We start from the raw sequence: 13422 nt of genomic DNA, 5'->3' as shown, positions 1-13422 counted from the left end.
TGGGCTAAAAGTTAACAGATAGTAAATTGGGCTCTTATTTGGTAAGGTGGTGTTTTTCTTTTATCTTTTCCATTTTAGTCTTGTATAATTCACTAACCCTTCCTAAGAAATACAGTTCTTTGAAGAAGGCAAAGAGGTCTGGATTAGTCTAACTCCCCTGGATCTAAATTTATCTGAGAAGTTCTACACCTTATGAAATCTTACTGGTACTTAAAAACATTATTAAATCCTTTCTAAGACTGTGACTTTTAGCGGACTTCCATCTTGTATAAAACCCATTTTTTTCCTCTAATATATTTGAATATTTTGGTAATTTTGTTAATTTGCTGATATACTCATACTTCCAAATTCAGGAATTTTAGCCTAGAAAGCCTTTCTTTCATTTAAGGCAAGTGCTGTAATTCCCAGCAAAGGGGATCATTGCCGAGGATCTTTGCTACCCCTGCCCACATCCCCAGAATGGAACACTGCTGAGCTACAGGCATTTCTCAGCCACATTGATCATGACGGTTCAAAATCACAGCAGCCAATGAGCGTAACTGTCAGTAAGAAATATGTAATTCATGCCCACTCCCCACAGACTTTCAATTTTAGCTGAGTTATTTCTTCCCAGACAGCCTGGCAACATTATACATCATCTGCTTTAAATAGTAAGTCCCTTAGGATTTATATTTCATTTTACTAGGTCAAAGAGGCTTTTATTATATAAGATTTTGGAGAGTTTGCATTTAGCAGTTAAAATAAAATAATAGGGGCAGTAGCTCAGGTGTCATTGTATTTATCCCTTTTATGTTAATATGCAGGGATTTTATATATATATATATAAAGAAATTTTCTGTTTCTGTAATTTAAGGGAAGAATTGAATTAATCAAAAGCATTAATTTAAACTAATGACCTTTATGAATTTTGCCTATCATAAATGAATGTTAAATGGTTTGGTTATTCATATAAAGTTGGAATACATGTTTTTTGAGTTGAGACTCCTTAGACTAAATTGCTTCTTAATTTTTGCCCTTTTCTCTTAGTCAGTCCATTAAACTCTATAACTATATACTTAGGACTTTAAAAGATAATTTTCATGGTAATCTGATACATTCATATTGAGGGGAAATGGTTCAAATCTATAAAATGATTTAATTCATTAAAGAATAATTAATTGCCTGTTTTAAGTCCTGGATTTCTTCCTAACCTGTAAAATGATCAGTTTTCCCTTACTAAAGATTCAGGAAGCCATTTGAGGCCATTTGAAATGTACCAGTAATCTACCAGTTGTGAGCATTAACACTGACTTTGTAGTTATTCATTTTGATAAAATTAACATCTCCGTGTGTGTTTGCTCCCCCCGTCCCCCGCCAATCATAGCACTATAGCAGTTTGCCTTTCCAAATGTATGCAGTACAATTATTTTGTTTCTTGTAATAACTTAGGTACCATGGACAGGATACCAGGGTAGGTTTGCTGTTGATCCTCGAATCATTACACACCAGGCAGCGATGGCCTATAATATGAACCTCTTACAGACTCATGGACGGGGGTCTCCTATACCTTATGGCCTTGGGCATCACCCACCTGTCAGCATAGGGCAGCCACAAAACCAGCATCAGGAGAAGGATCAACATGAGCAACATCGAAATGGTGAGTTGCTTTGCTGTTCTCATGTTTCTAAACTGATGATGTGCCAAGTTGTATCAACATATAAGGTTCCTTTAACAGTGTGATTGTGAACTTGTTTATAGATCATAGACCTCTTTGAGAAAACAGTCTGACATAAAAACTATAGATCCTCTCTCCAGAAGATACAGATATATCCACACACAAAATTTGTATGTAACCTACCTTATGATTGGTATTACCAATTTCCTGAAAAATATTAAATTTTAATATCTAAAGTGTTATATTTTATTTTTTTTTAAGGGAGAGAAAGAGATTAAGAGAAGCATTGGTTTTTGTTCTTCCACTTATTTGTGCATTCATTGGTTGATTCTTGCATGTGCCCTGACCAGGGATTGAATCTTGGCGTGTTGGGACGATGCTCTAACCAACTGAGCTACCAGGCCAGGACCAGTACTTGAAGTGTTTTAAGTGGTAGTCATTTACAATTGAGACAGAAACCTCTCTTTTGCTAAACATTTTTGTTGACCCAAAATATTTTTGTGGTATACTAAACATTAATGCTTGTGTGGCAATAGTTGATTTAAAGTAGTTGTTTCTTATGCAAGTCATAGTCTCTTGTCTTTTAGAATTGTAAATAAGAGAAAATTACCCACTATAATTTTTAAAGTCAGACCTATTGAGGTATAATTTATATACAGTAACATTCACCCTTTTAAAATGCACAGTTGTTAGTAGAAGGTGAAGTGGTTCTGAAAAATATGTATTCTGCTATTGAAAAAAAAAAATGCACAGTTGTTTTGACAAATACACCGAGTTGTTAATCACCGCCAAAGTCAGGGTACATATTTACATGACCTCAGAAAGCCCCTTCATGTCCCTTTGCAGTTGGTCTCCTCCAGCCCCCAGCCCTGGGCAACCACTAATCTGACTTTAGTCTTTACTCTCACGTGTCATAGATGGAATCATACAGGATGTCGTTTTTTTGGTTTGGCTTTGTTCACTTAGCTTAATGCTCCTGGGATTGGGTCACGTTGCCTGTGTCAATTGTTTGTTCTTTTCCACTGTTGATTAATATTCCAGTGCATGAACGCACTGCCATGTTTTTGTCTGTCTGTCAGTTGATGGATGCCCTTGTGATTTCTGATTTTTGGCTCCTGAGCTGCTATGAATACATGTTTGAACATATATTATCATTTCTCTTGGGTGAAAGAGAATTACTCAGGAGTGAAATATTATAACTTTATAAGGAACTGCCTTATTGTTTTCTAAAGTGACTGGATCATTCTTCATTTCTGCCGTAATATATGTGATTTCCAGTTGCTCCACATTCTTATTAGCACTTGATATTGTCCGTCTTTTTAACTTTACCCTTGCAGGGGTATCTGATAGTATCTGATTGTGGTATTAATTTGTGTGTTCCAGTGACTAATGATGCTGAGTGTCTTTTCATTAGGCTTATTTGCCATCTGTATATCTTTGATCAAGTGCTGCTTTTTTACTGGCTTGTCTTACAAGAATTCTTCATACATTTTAGACACAAACCTTTAATTAAATATATGTTTTGAAAATGTTTTTGCTGCCCTGGCTGGTGTAGCTCAGTGGATTGAGCACGGGCTGCAAACCAAAGGGTTGCTGGTTCGATTCCCAGTCAGGGCACATGCCTGGGTTGCTGGGCCAGGTCCCCAGTGGGGGCCACATGAGAGGCAACCACACATTCATATTTCTCTCTCTCCCTCTCTTCCCCTCTCTCTGAAAATAAATGAATAAAATCTTTAAAAAAAAATGTTTTTGCTGAGGATATGGCTTGCCTTTTCTTAACAGTATAAACATTTTTGCCTAATTCAAGATCACAAAGATTATCTTTTTTTTTTCCAAGAACTTTTCATAGTTTTAGTTCTTACTTTAGGCTCATTTTGAGTTAATTTTTGTGTATGGTGTGAGGTAAGGATTGGAGGGCTTTTGTTGTTGTTTTCTGTTGTTTATGCATATACGTATTTTGTGTGTGTATGTGTGTGTGTGTGTGTGTATATATATATATATATATATATATATATATATATATATATATATATATATATATAGTTGTTTCAGCACTGTTTGTTAAAAACACTGCCCTTCCTCCATTACATTCACTTGGTTGCTTTGTTGAAAATCAGTTGACCACATATGTGAAGTCTGTTCTGTTCTCTTGATGCATATGTTTATGGTTATGCCGAATACACTGTCTTGATTACTATAGCTTTATAAACATTTTGAAATCTAGTAGTGTAAATCTTCCAACTTCATTGTTTTCCAAAATTGTCTATTTCAGGTCCTTTGCATTTCCATATACATTTTAGAATCAGCTGAGTTTCTACAAAAAAAACCCTACTGGAATTTTGATTGGGACGATGTTGAATCTGTAGCTCAATTTGGGGACAACTGACATCTTAATAATATTGAGTATTCTGATATATGAACAGGGCATGTCTCTCTTAAGGTCTTTAATTTATTTCATTTTTTTTAAGGTGAAAGATTAATACAGGTATTTAGTGTTACAATTTTCCTCCTCAGTAGCGTATTCCACAAATTCCACAAGTTGTATTTTTATTTTATTCAATTCTATACACTTTCTGATTTCCCTCGAAATGAGATCCATGAATTATTTAGGACGGTGAGTTTTATTTTTGAAAATTATTGGGGATTTTCTAAGAAATTTTCTGTTACTGATTTCTGCTTTAATTCCATTGCACTAGGAGAGCATGTTTTGTATGACTCGAATCCTTTTGCATTTACTGAGATTTGTTTTATGACCCAGGATGGTCTATCTGTAAATTTTCCATGTCTATTAAGATGAACAGAATGCTGTATATCTGCGAACTAGGTCAAATTGGTCGATAGGATTGTTCAAGTCTGCTCTATCCTTGCTGCTTTCCTGCCTGTTTTTAAAAAAATAAATATTGAGAGCGAATGTTGAAATCTTCAAATGTAATTGGTATTTGTATATATTTTTATTTTACTTGATGCTTGTTGAAATTCTGTACAGAAACATTTAAAATACTGTGCTCTTGATTAACTCATTTATCATGATGGAACGAATGACCTTCTTTATCCCTGGTAATATTCTTTGCTCTGAGATCTACTTTGCTTAATACCAATAGAGCCACTTAGCTTTGTTTTGGCTAGTGTTAGCAGTCACTAACACTAGCCAAATGGTATATCATTTACTGACCTTTTAATTTATTTTTGTCTTTGTATTTAAAACACATTTCCTTTAGAAAGCATATGGTTGGCTCTTGGTGTTTTTTTTTTTTTTAATCCGATGTGATAATATCTTTTAATTGGGTTATTTAGACCACTTATACTTAAGGCGATTATTATATAGTTAGGTTTGGTTTTATCATCTTGCTCTATATGGTTTTTAATTTGCCCAATCTGTTTTTGTTTCCTTTTAATCTGCCTTCTTTTGGATTATTTGAGTATTTTTTATGATTCCATTTTATCTCCTTTGTTGGCTTATTAGCTATAACTTCATTAGTTTAGTATTTTCTTTAGGGTTTATAGTATACATCTTAAACTTATCACAGTGTGCAGTATATATTTACTAGTTCTTGTACAGTAAAAGAACCTTATAATAGTTCATTTTTTTCTCTCCTGGCCTTTATGATATTGTCATAATACATTTACCTTTATATATGTTATACGCTTTACACATTGTTGTTATTTTTGTTTAAACATCCGAGTATCTTTTTAAAAAGTTTTAAATAATATTTTGTGTTACCCATGTAGTTAGTATTTCTGGTCACATTTATTTCTGTATGTTCACGTTTCCATCTGATACAATTTTCCTTCTGCCCAAAGGAGTTCTTTTAACATTCCTTGTAGTGCAGGTCTGCTGGTGATGAGTTTTTTCAGAGAAATTTGATGTCAACTTTATCTTTGTTTTTCTGTATGAAATGTGTCCTTTTTCCCCTGACTGCGTTTAAGAGTTTCTTTTATACTGTTTTTAGTAATTTGATTATAACATTTCCTGTTGTATCAGTAGCTCCTTCTTCAGGCTTCTTGTCTTTGGGGTTTGTTGAGTTTCTTGGATCTGTGGGTTATAGTTTTCATCAAATTTGGAAAACTTTGACCCTTTATTTCTTTAGATAGTTTTTCTTCTCTTACCTTCTCTCTTCTGCAGGAATTCCAGCTACCTGTATATTAGTCTGCTTAAAGTTTCCCCACATTTTAAGATGCTCTCTTCATTTAAAAAAAATTCGGGTCAACTTTAGCTCAAGCGGTTACTTCGTCATAGCAGTCACTAAAAAAATTATTTTTCTTTTTATATTTCATTTTGCATTGTTTTTGTTGTTCTGCCTTCTGCTTCACTATGTTTCTTCTGCGTGGTCTAACTTGCCACTAGTTCCATCCAATGTACTTTTCATCTTAGACGTGGTTTTTATTCCTTGTGGTTTCGTAGTAAGGCCATCCTGGCACGATAATTGATTATACAGTTTTGGTGGCGTTCCTAAGGGAATGTTTTTGAACAAGAACCTAAATCAAGGATTCTTTCAAGGAATTTAAAATAATCCAGCAGTTAATTGTTATATATTAAAAGCCTTTCCCATGCATGAAGTAGCATTGTCTAATATAATTGTGATAGTTTTAATACTAATTTTGCTTCCTTTACTATTTATCTTTCACTTACATTTCGTTTGATATCTATTACTTTTAAACATATAACTACATTTCTTTCAGAATATCTTTACTCAGTGTAGATGCCTGTTATCATGTTAGACTGACACATTATTTGGATTTTGCTTAATTGCACTTGTAAATAACCAACTTTTTGAGCCTTTATAAATGAGCAAGAATGCCAAGTGTTTTTCTATGTCTAGTTTAAGAAATTGAGGCTGTAAATTCTTGGAGATTGTCAAATTGTCTCTGGAATTATTTGATATTTTAAGATTATCCCTTTATTAAGCTTTTGCCTTATCAGTGAGGTTTGCTACATTTATACATTTTCTTTCTTGCAGAGAAACTGCCACTGAAAATTTAAGAACAAAACTCAAGCAGTAATATAAATCAGTAATAATGGGTGAAAAATGTTTAAAATACTTTACTTCTTTTGTCTAATAATGGATAATCATTGGAAATAAAATATCCACTGGGGACAATTTATAAGAATTTTAAAATATTTTCTTAGGTAAAAGTGAGACAAATAATCCTGGACCTGAAATTAATAAGATTCGAACACCAGAGAAAAAGCCTACAGAATCAAAACAGGTATGCTGCTTATATGTAGTGAATGCGCTGTGCCAATGGGTTTAGAATCTTGATGTTTAAAAAAGAAAGCATTTACCTTTTTATGTATATTTTTTATGTTTGTTGTTTCACAGTGGTCTGGTGGGTCATGTTAGCCTCTTTCCCTCCACTGTCTCTTTGGCTGCATTATTATCTTATCACTATACTCTTCTCAGATTGTGATACTTGGTGATAAACTTGGATTCAGAGACTTTCTGTGATAAATTAGTAAATGAAGACACAGCTAGAGGATGAGTCATTAAAATTGTCTCAGAATGAGAAGAGCTATATAGTGAAGAAGAAGGAAACATTAACTTCCTCAGAGGAAGGAAGGCTTAACTTCTGAAGTCCCTTACCTTGTTCTTTCCTCATACCCAGTGATAAACCCTTAACTCTCTCCCTTTGTTCGTCTCCCGTCTCTGCTCCTGCGCTTGTGAGCCAGTTGGGGAAAACCACGTTGTTGGCTGGACTAGTACCACTGGACCTTCGTGTTTCCTGATCTTCGGGAACCCCAGCGGCTCTCCCACACTCCTTTTACCTGGCTCCTTTGGCCCAGTCTTCTCCGCAGCTCTCCTCATGCCTGGTTATCTTGCCCCCCTCTGTTACCCTTGTAATCAGGAGATGACCTTGCCTTAGACCTCTGCCATCAGGATCCAACCCGTTAATTTACAGCCTTAGACTTTTCTGCATCCTCGAACAGCCTCACTTCCCTATCACCGGTCTCAGAGGAGGAGTTCCCCTTAAAACTAATCTGTCCCCTTCTGATAACCTCACAGGCCTTGTCCCTTCCTCTCATTTATCTTTAGATTCTTTCTAGCTACTGGTTCTTCCTCCTTAGGCCATAAGTAAATTGATTGATAGACTGTTTTTTAAAAAGACACTTTCTTTGACCTTCATCTTCTTACAGCTACTGACCTAATTTCTCCTTCCCGCCTCACCTTCTATATGCGTCTTAACCAACACAGTCTAGTGCCAGGCCTCGGCACCTCACTGACGCTGCTGTGCTCCAAGGGCCCAAGTGTTACGAACGCGCTTTAGCTGTGTCTTTCTTGACTGACGTCTCTCTGGCACTGGGCACCGTTTTCTACTGCTTTCATCTTGACCGTCTTGTTTCTCTTTGGTTCCTATGACACACATTTCTACTTCTCACAACTTGCTCTAACATGACCTTCTGTCCCTCTGATAAGCTCCTGTCCACCTCCTTCCCATCTGTTCCTAGTCCTTAAGTTGGGGTTTTTCAGTGTTCTGTCACTGTCCCACACCTCTCTTTGCATACCATGGTTTATTACTACGAACTAGTCCATTTCTGTGATTTCAAATGCCTGCTCCACGGCAGTGATTTCCAAACTTGTATCTCCAGCCCCGGCCTTGCTGTAAGCAACTGCTCTCTAGATTCAGTTTACGTCCCATAAGCAGCTCTGACTCAGTTTCCACAGTTGGGAGGACACAGTGCCCATGGGGGGAGCTGCCTTGTGAGTGAGGCAGCCGGGGACTTCCCAGCAGTGTCGGAGGGCAGCGGCAGTGCAAGTAGGAGTCCCGTGTGTTTGGGAAGGGAGCAGGGAGATGACACGGCAGGGTAGTTAGGGCCGTGCGGTGGCAGTGGCAGTTGTGAGAGGCACTTAGGACCAAACCATGTGTCAGAGTCTTAGGTACTGTCAGAGCAAATGAAGCCAGGACAGCTAAGTGCTTTTCATGTCTTTGTTTTTAAGTTTCTGTTATGATCCTTCCCTGTTAGGAGACTCAGCAAACTGATAGATGTGTTTCATTTTCCTTCCCACCCATATGCTTTGTCCTGAGGAAGAAAACTTCCTAGTTCTCCTTGAATTGAGAACTCAGTATTAGGAGGAAAGTGATAATTTAATTCTGATAATAATAGACTCAGATTCCTTCAGACTTTACAGCCCCCTGTCCTGCCTGGCTCATTGTAGTATCATAAGGTACCATGTCTTGATCTAAATTTCTATGGCCCTGGCCTAGTTACCCGCCCATGTCAAAGTCAGAAGGGAAGGTGGCAATGAAAACACAGGCTTATTCACAAACAGCCTTGACATCTCATCCTGATCTCCTTCATGCAGTCAGAGTATGTGTATCAACAGTCTTTGGAAAAGTATATCCCAGCCGAATGTAGCTTCAGTCTTTAAAAAGATGATTTATGGGGAAAAATGTTTGTTTATAAAGAACCTTAATCAGATCCTGAGACATCGGAAGAGCAGGCGTTGCAGCAGCTTGGGCTGACTAGCACAGAGTCGTCCTCCTCATTTCATTTGCTAGACCATCTGTACACACCTAGGGATTTGAAGGACTAGGTGTATGCAAATTGGCCCAACGTAACGGCAGTCCATTTCAGGTAGTAATTAGAGCTGAGAGTGCACTTGGGGCTGGGTTGGCACATAGCTTGCTTGTCGGTGTACCCCAGCTTCAATGCAGGAACAAGCTACTTGTTCTGTGTTCTTGGGAGTGGCCAATTCTAGGTCTAACTTGAGAGCCTTTGGTGAGGCAAGTACTCCTCAGTGACCATTTCAACACTGAAGTACAAAAACAGCTCATTGAGTGTTTTGACAAAGATGGAAAAGGGAAATTGCTTCTTTCCGCGTTATATTTGTTTTTCCCATTGTCACCATTTATGAGGAGCCTCACATGCCAGAAGGATGACAGCATTCCCTACCTTACAGAAGTTTTAGAACTTGCCACAGTTTGCAGGATTAAAAAAATGTTTATACTCAGTATTGAATCATTCAGGGTTGAGTGTAATTGGGCTCTTGCAGTTTCATTTAATGTCAAGAAGGGGAAAACAACATAGAAACAAGTGAAGTTATGGCTTTATGTACACACAACTTCTCATGCTCTGCAGATCTGCCATACTTTTTCTCCTCTCTCCACTCTTGTATAAGCTATTATCTTTAGCTAGAATGTCTTTCCCACCCTGGAAAATTCCAGCTCTTTGAGTAAGATTCAACTTACATGCCACAGCCTCTGTGAAGCCACTTTTAATTTTCCCAGGCACTAGAATCTCATCATTTCCACTTACAGCCCTTCTAATTTTATGTTTACATGTTGGCACCCTCTACTGGGCTCTTAAGCCAAGGCTTAGCAAGCTTTTTCTGCAAAAGACCAGATAGCAAATCTTCAGGCTTTGTGGGTCATATGGTTTCTGTTGCAGCCACTCAACTCTGCCACTATAGTCAGAAGGCAGCCATAGCCAGCGAATAAGTGGATGAGCGTGGCTGTGTTCCAGTAAAACCTACAGAAATCCTTCAGCAGGAAATGGCCTAGGGGCCGGAGTTGGCCAACCCCTGCTGCACTAAGCTCTTGAGGATACAGACTGAATCTTTTTATTGCTTTTTAATCTCTAGCACCAGTCATAATGCCCTTGGTAAGCCCTCAAAAATGTTTCTTGAAAGAATAAATGTCAATAACTAATATAAAAAACTGACAACCAAATTGGTTATACTAACATGATAAATTATTTATTTGTTCACTTCAGGTTTTCTTAAATTAATATAAATATCTTTGAAGAAAGATATGTAAAAACAATGAAGTCAGAAGGAAAGAACACATTTTAATGATTTATATCAGAAGGGAATAAATGGTTATCTTCCAAGGAAGAAAGTGTGAAATTAAAAATAATGTTTTTAAAGGAATTAAAGTGGGTATGCTAATAAAATGGCAGTATCTCTTCTTATGACTCAGACTTAACATGCTGTTTCATATTTCCTAATTTAAAAAATAATTATTTCCTAATTTGAGTGTCAGAAAGTGATTGATTGGGTACCCTGCCTTCTTGCCATTGCTGATAAGAGTGTGTGATACCCTTAAGATGTGCTAGGGGTGGGGAAGGTGGAAAGCCACAGGACCTGGGTTTTTCCACTGTTAAAAAGACTTCTTATTTTTTTTTCCTAGACTGATTTGGAATCAAATCCACAGAACAGAAGTCCTGAATCACGTCCTGGTGTCGTTTATCCCAATACCAAATTTCATCGCAAAGATAATCTCAACCCAAGACACATAAACCTTCCCCTCCCCGCTCCCCATGCACAGTATGCAATCCCCAGTCGTCACTTTCATCCCCTTCCCCAGCTCCCAAGACCACCGTTTCCAATTCCACAGCAGCACGCCTTGTTAAATCAGCAGCAGAATAATTTGCCTGAACAACCAAATCAAATGCCATCCCAACCAAATCAGGTAGTCCAGCAGCAGAATCCGTTGAATCAGCTGACTCAGCAGCCTCCTCCTCAACTTTCTCCTGCCTATCAGTCAGGGCCCAACAGTGCTTTTTTTAATAATGCAGTTTCTCATCGACCACAGTCACCTCCTACAGAGGCTGTGATTCCTGAGCAGCAGCCCCCTCCCATGCTGCAAGAAGGCCACAGTCCCCTGCGAGCCATTGCGCAGCCTGGCCCCATTCTTCCTTCACATCTGAATAACTTTACTGATGAGAACCCCCCAGGATTGCCTATCGGGGAGGCCCTAGGTAAGTGCTCCTGTCACTACTGAAAGTGACAAATTCAGAGATTATTTACCTATAATGACATGTACTATACAGTACTAATGTGGATCAGGATTGATTCATTTCTTTAAATAATACCAGCAAAACCTAATCACTTAGTGTAATAATCAGAATCTAGTTGCAAATGCTATATGATATTAAGCACCCAGTCGATGCCCGCGTATGTGATTATGTAGCTAAGGAAGAATCCTCCTCCTCCTCCTCCTCATCATCATCATTACCATAACCCCGGTTACTGGCAAATTTAGAAAACATTTGCTTTCTCCAAAACCCTAACTATAGCCGTGTCTTTGTCTTTGTGGAGAAATCTGGTTGTAAAAACTCTTGAAAAATTAACTGGAGACCCTGTATGCAGGAAAACTTAACTTTCCACAAATGTTTTTGCAGATCGTATGCATGGGAGTGTGGCCCTGGAAACATTAAGGCAGCAGCAAGTGCGGTTACAGCAGTGGAATGAGCATCACGCCTATCTGAGTCAGGGCAGTATTCCATACTCACACCATCACCATCCTCACCCTCACCTCCAGCATCTTCCTCAGCCGCCCATTGGGTTACATCAGCCGCCAGTGAGGGCGGACTGGAAGCTCCATAGCAGTGCCGAAGGTGAAGCAGAAACAACAGTTTCAAGGTATCTCAGCAACTAAAACCAGCCTCTGAAACATGACCCAGCCACTCTTTTCTTTCTTGAATGTTGTTCTTTTAGCCTCACATTGGAATATTGTCCCCAGAGAAATTGGATGCTGGCCTTCTGGGCACATGCTACACAGCTTATTGATTGACCCTAAAATATGGAGGATCAATTTGGAAGTAGCTGCAAAACTAGGCATGGACAGTGTGCTGGGGACTGTAAAATAACATGGCCCTTTGCTTTGTGGTCTCTTCTAGAAAAGAAACATACCATCCTACTCAGTAGTGTGTTTTTCATACTCAGTAGCAGTACTTATGAAGAATGAATGAAGACAGAAGTAAATCAATGGTTGAAAGTTAACAATGATAAATACATTATTAATTTTTTTCTGGTAGCACCAAATCCTACCTTCTTTTAACTACAGACATTTATGAGTGCTCAGTTCTGACTCTAAACTTGTTTTTATGGCCAGTATCATGTGAATGCATTGAAGTGTTTCCTAATCCCTTCTGAATAAGGTTCGCCATCGTGGTGACCTTTTATCACTGCCCGCCACTGGACGTAGAGACAAGGAGAGCTGTTTTTGTACAGAGGGAAAAGAAAGACATCAGGTACTTGGGCACACTCAGTGTCTGCAGTTCAGCATCTGTTGAGTGTTACTGCTTATATTTGAGATTAATTAATGTTAGCTCAAGTTATGTATTATGATTTTGCTTGTAGAAATCTCACGTGTCATTGACGAAGCTCTCCTTAATGTCCTGGAGCCCGTTTTTGTTTTCTCCCCCTCATACTTCGTTGTCTTTATGTAGGTTGCAAGGCTTACTCAGAGAACTGTCTAATCGTGATCCAAGTGAAGCACGCGAACTAGCTGAAATGCCACCACCTCAATCAAGACTTTTGCAATATAGACAAATTCAGACTAGGAGCCCACCAGCAGTCCCATCTCCCCCCTCCAGTACAGATCACAGTGGCCACTTTTCTAACTTTAATGACAACAGCAGAGACGTTGAAGTAGCCAACAACCCGGCATTTCCACAGCGCCTACCACCCCAGATCTTCAGCTCACCTTTCTCCTTGCCATCTGAACACCTTGCCCCACCTCCCTTGAAATACCTGGCACCTGATGGAGCATGGACTTTTGCTAACTTACAACAGAATCACCTGATGGGGCCAGGTTTTCCCTATGGCCTACCTCCGCTGCCTCACAGGCCACCGCAGAATCCTTTTGTACAAATACAGAATCATCAACACGCTGTCGGTCAAGAGCCATTTCACCCATTGTCATCTCGAACAGTATCTTCTTCTTCGCTCCCTAGCTTAGAAGAGGTAAATGCCTTTCTTTTCCTATTTTCTTCAAGATGAGTTGATTGCAAAAAATACCAGTATTTATTGATTTGATAATAGTGG

The 13422-nt window shown here is 38.5% G+C and overlaps 1 protein-coding gene across 7 annotated transcripts in view; it reads left to right on the top strand.

Moving 5' to 3' along the window:
* HELZ (helicase with zinc finger) overlaps positions 1 to 13422 on the top strand; it is a 150550-nt gene that overhangs the window by 113644 nt on the left and 23484 nt on the right. For all 7 annotated transcript variants that reach the window (XM_053911792.1, XM_053911793.2, XM_053911794.2 and 4 more), the window contains 5 exons: positions 1429 to 1636; positions 6783 to 6862; positions 10781 to 11351; positions 11775 to 12015; positions 12825 to 13341. In XM_053911792.1, the coding sequence (XP_053767767.1) occupies positions 1429 to 1636; positions 6783 to 6862; positions 10781 to 11351; positions 11775 to 12015; positions 12825 to 13341 (1617 nt within the window). The remainder of the gene's footprint in view (positions 1 to 1428; positions 1637 to 6782; positions 6863 to 10780; positions 11352 to 11774; positions 12016 to 12824; positions 13342 to 13422) is intronic.

This window comes from Desmodus rotundus, chromosome 9, assembly GCF_022682495.2.
Source record: "Desmodus rotundus isolate HL8 chromosome 9, HLdesRot8A.1, whole genome shotgun sequence".
NCBI classification, from domain to species: Eukaryota; Metazoa; Chordata; class Mammalia; order Chiroptera; family Phyllostomidae; genus Desmodus; species Desmodus rotundus.
This window is presented reverse-complemented; position numbering and strand designations above follow the sequence as displayed.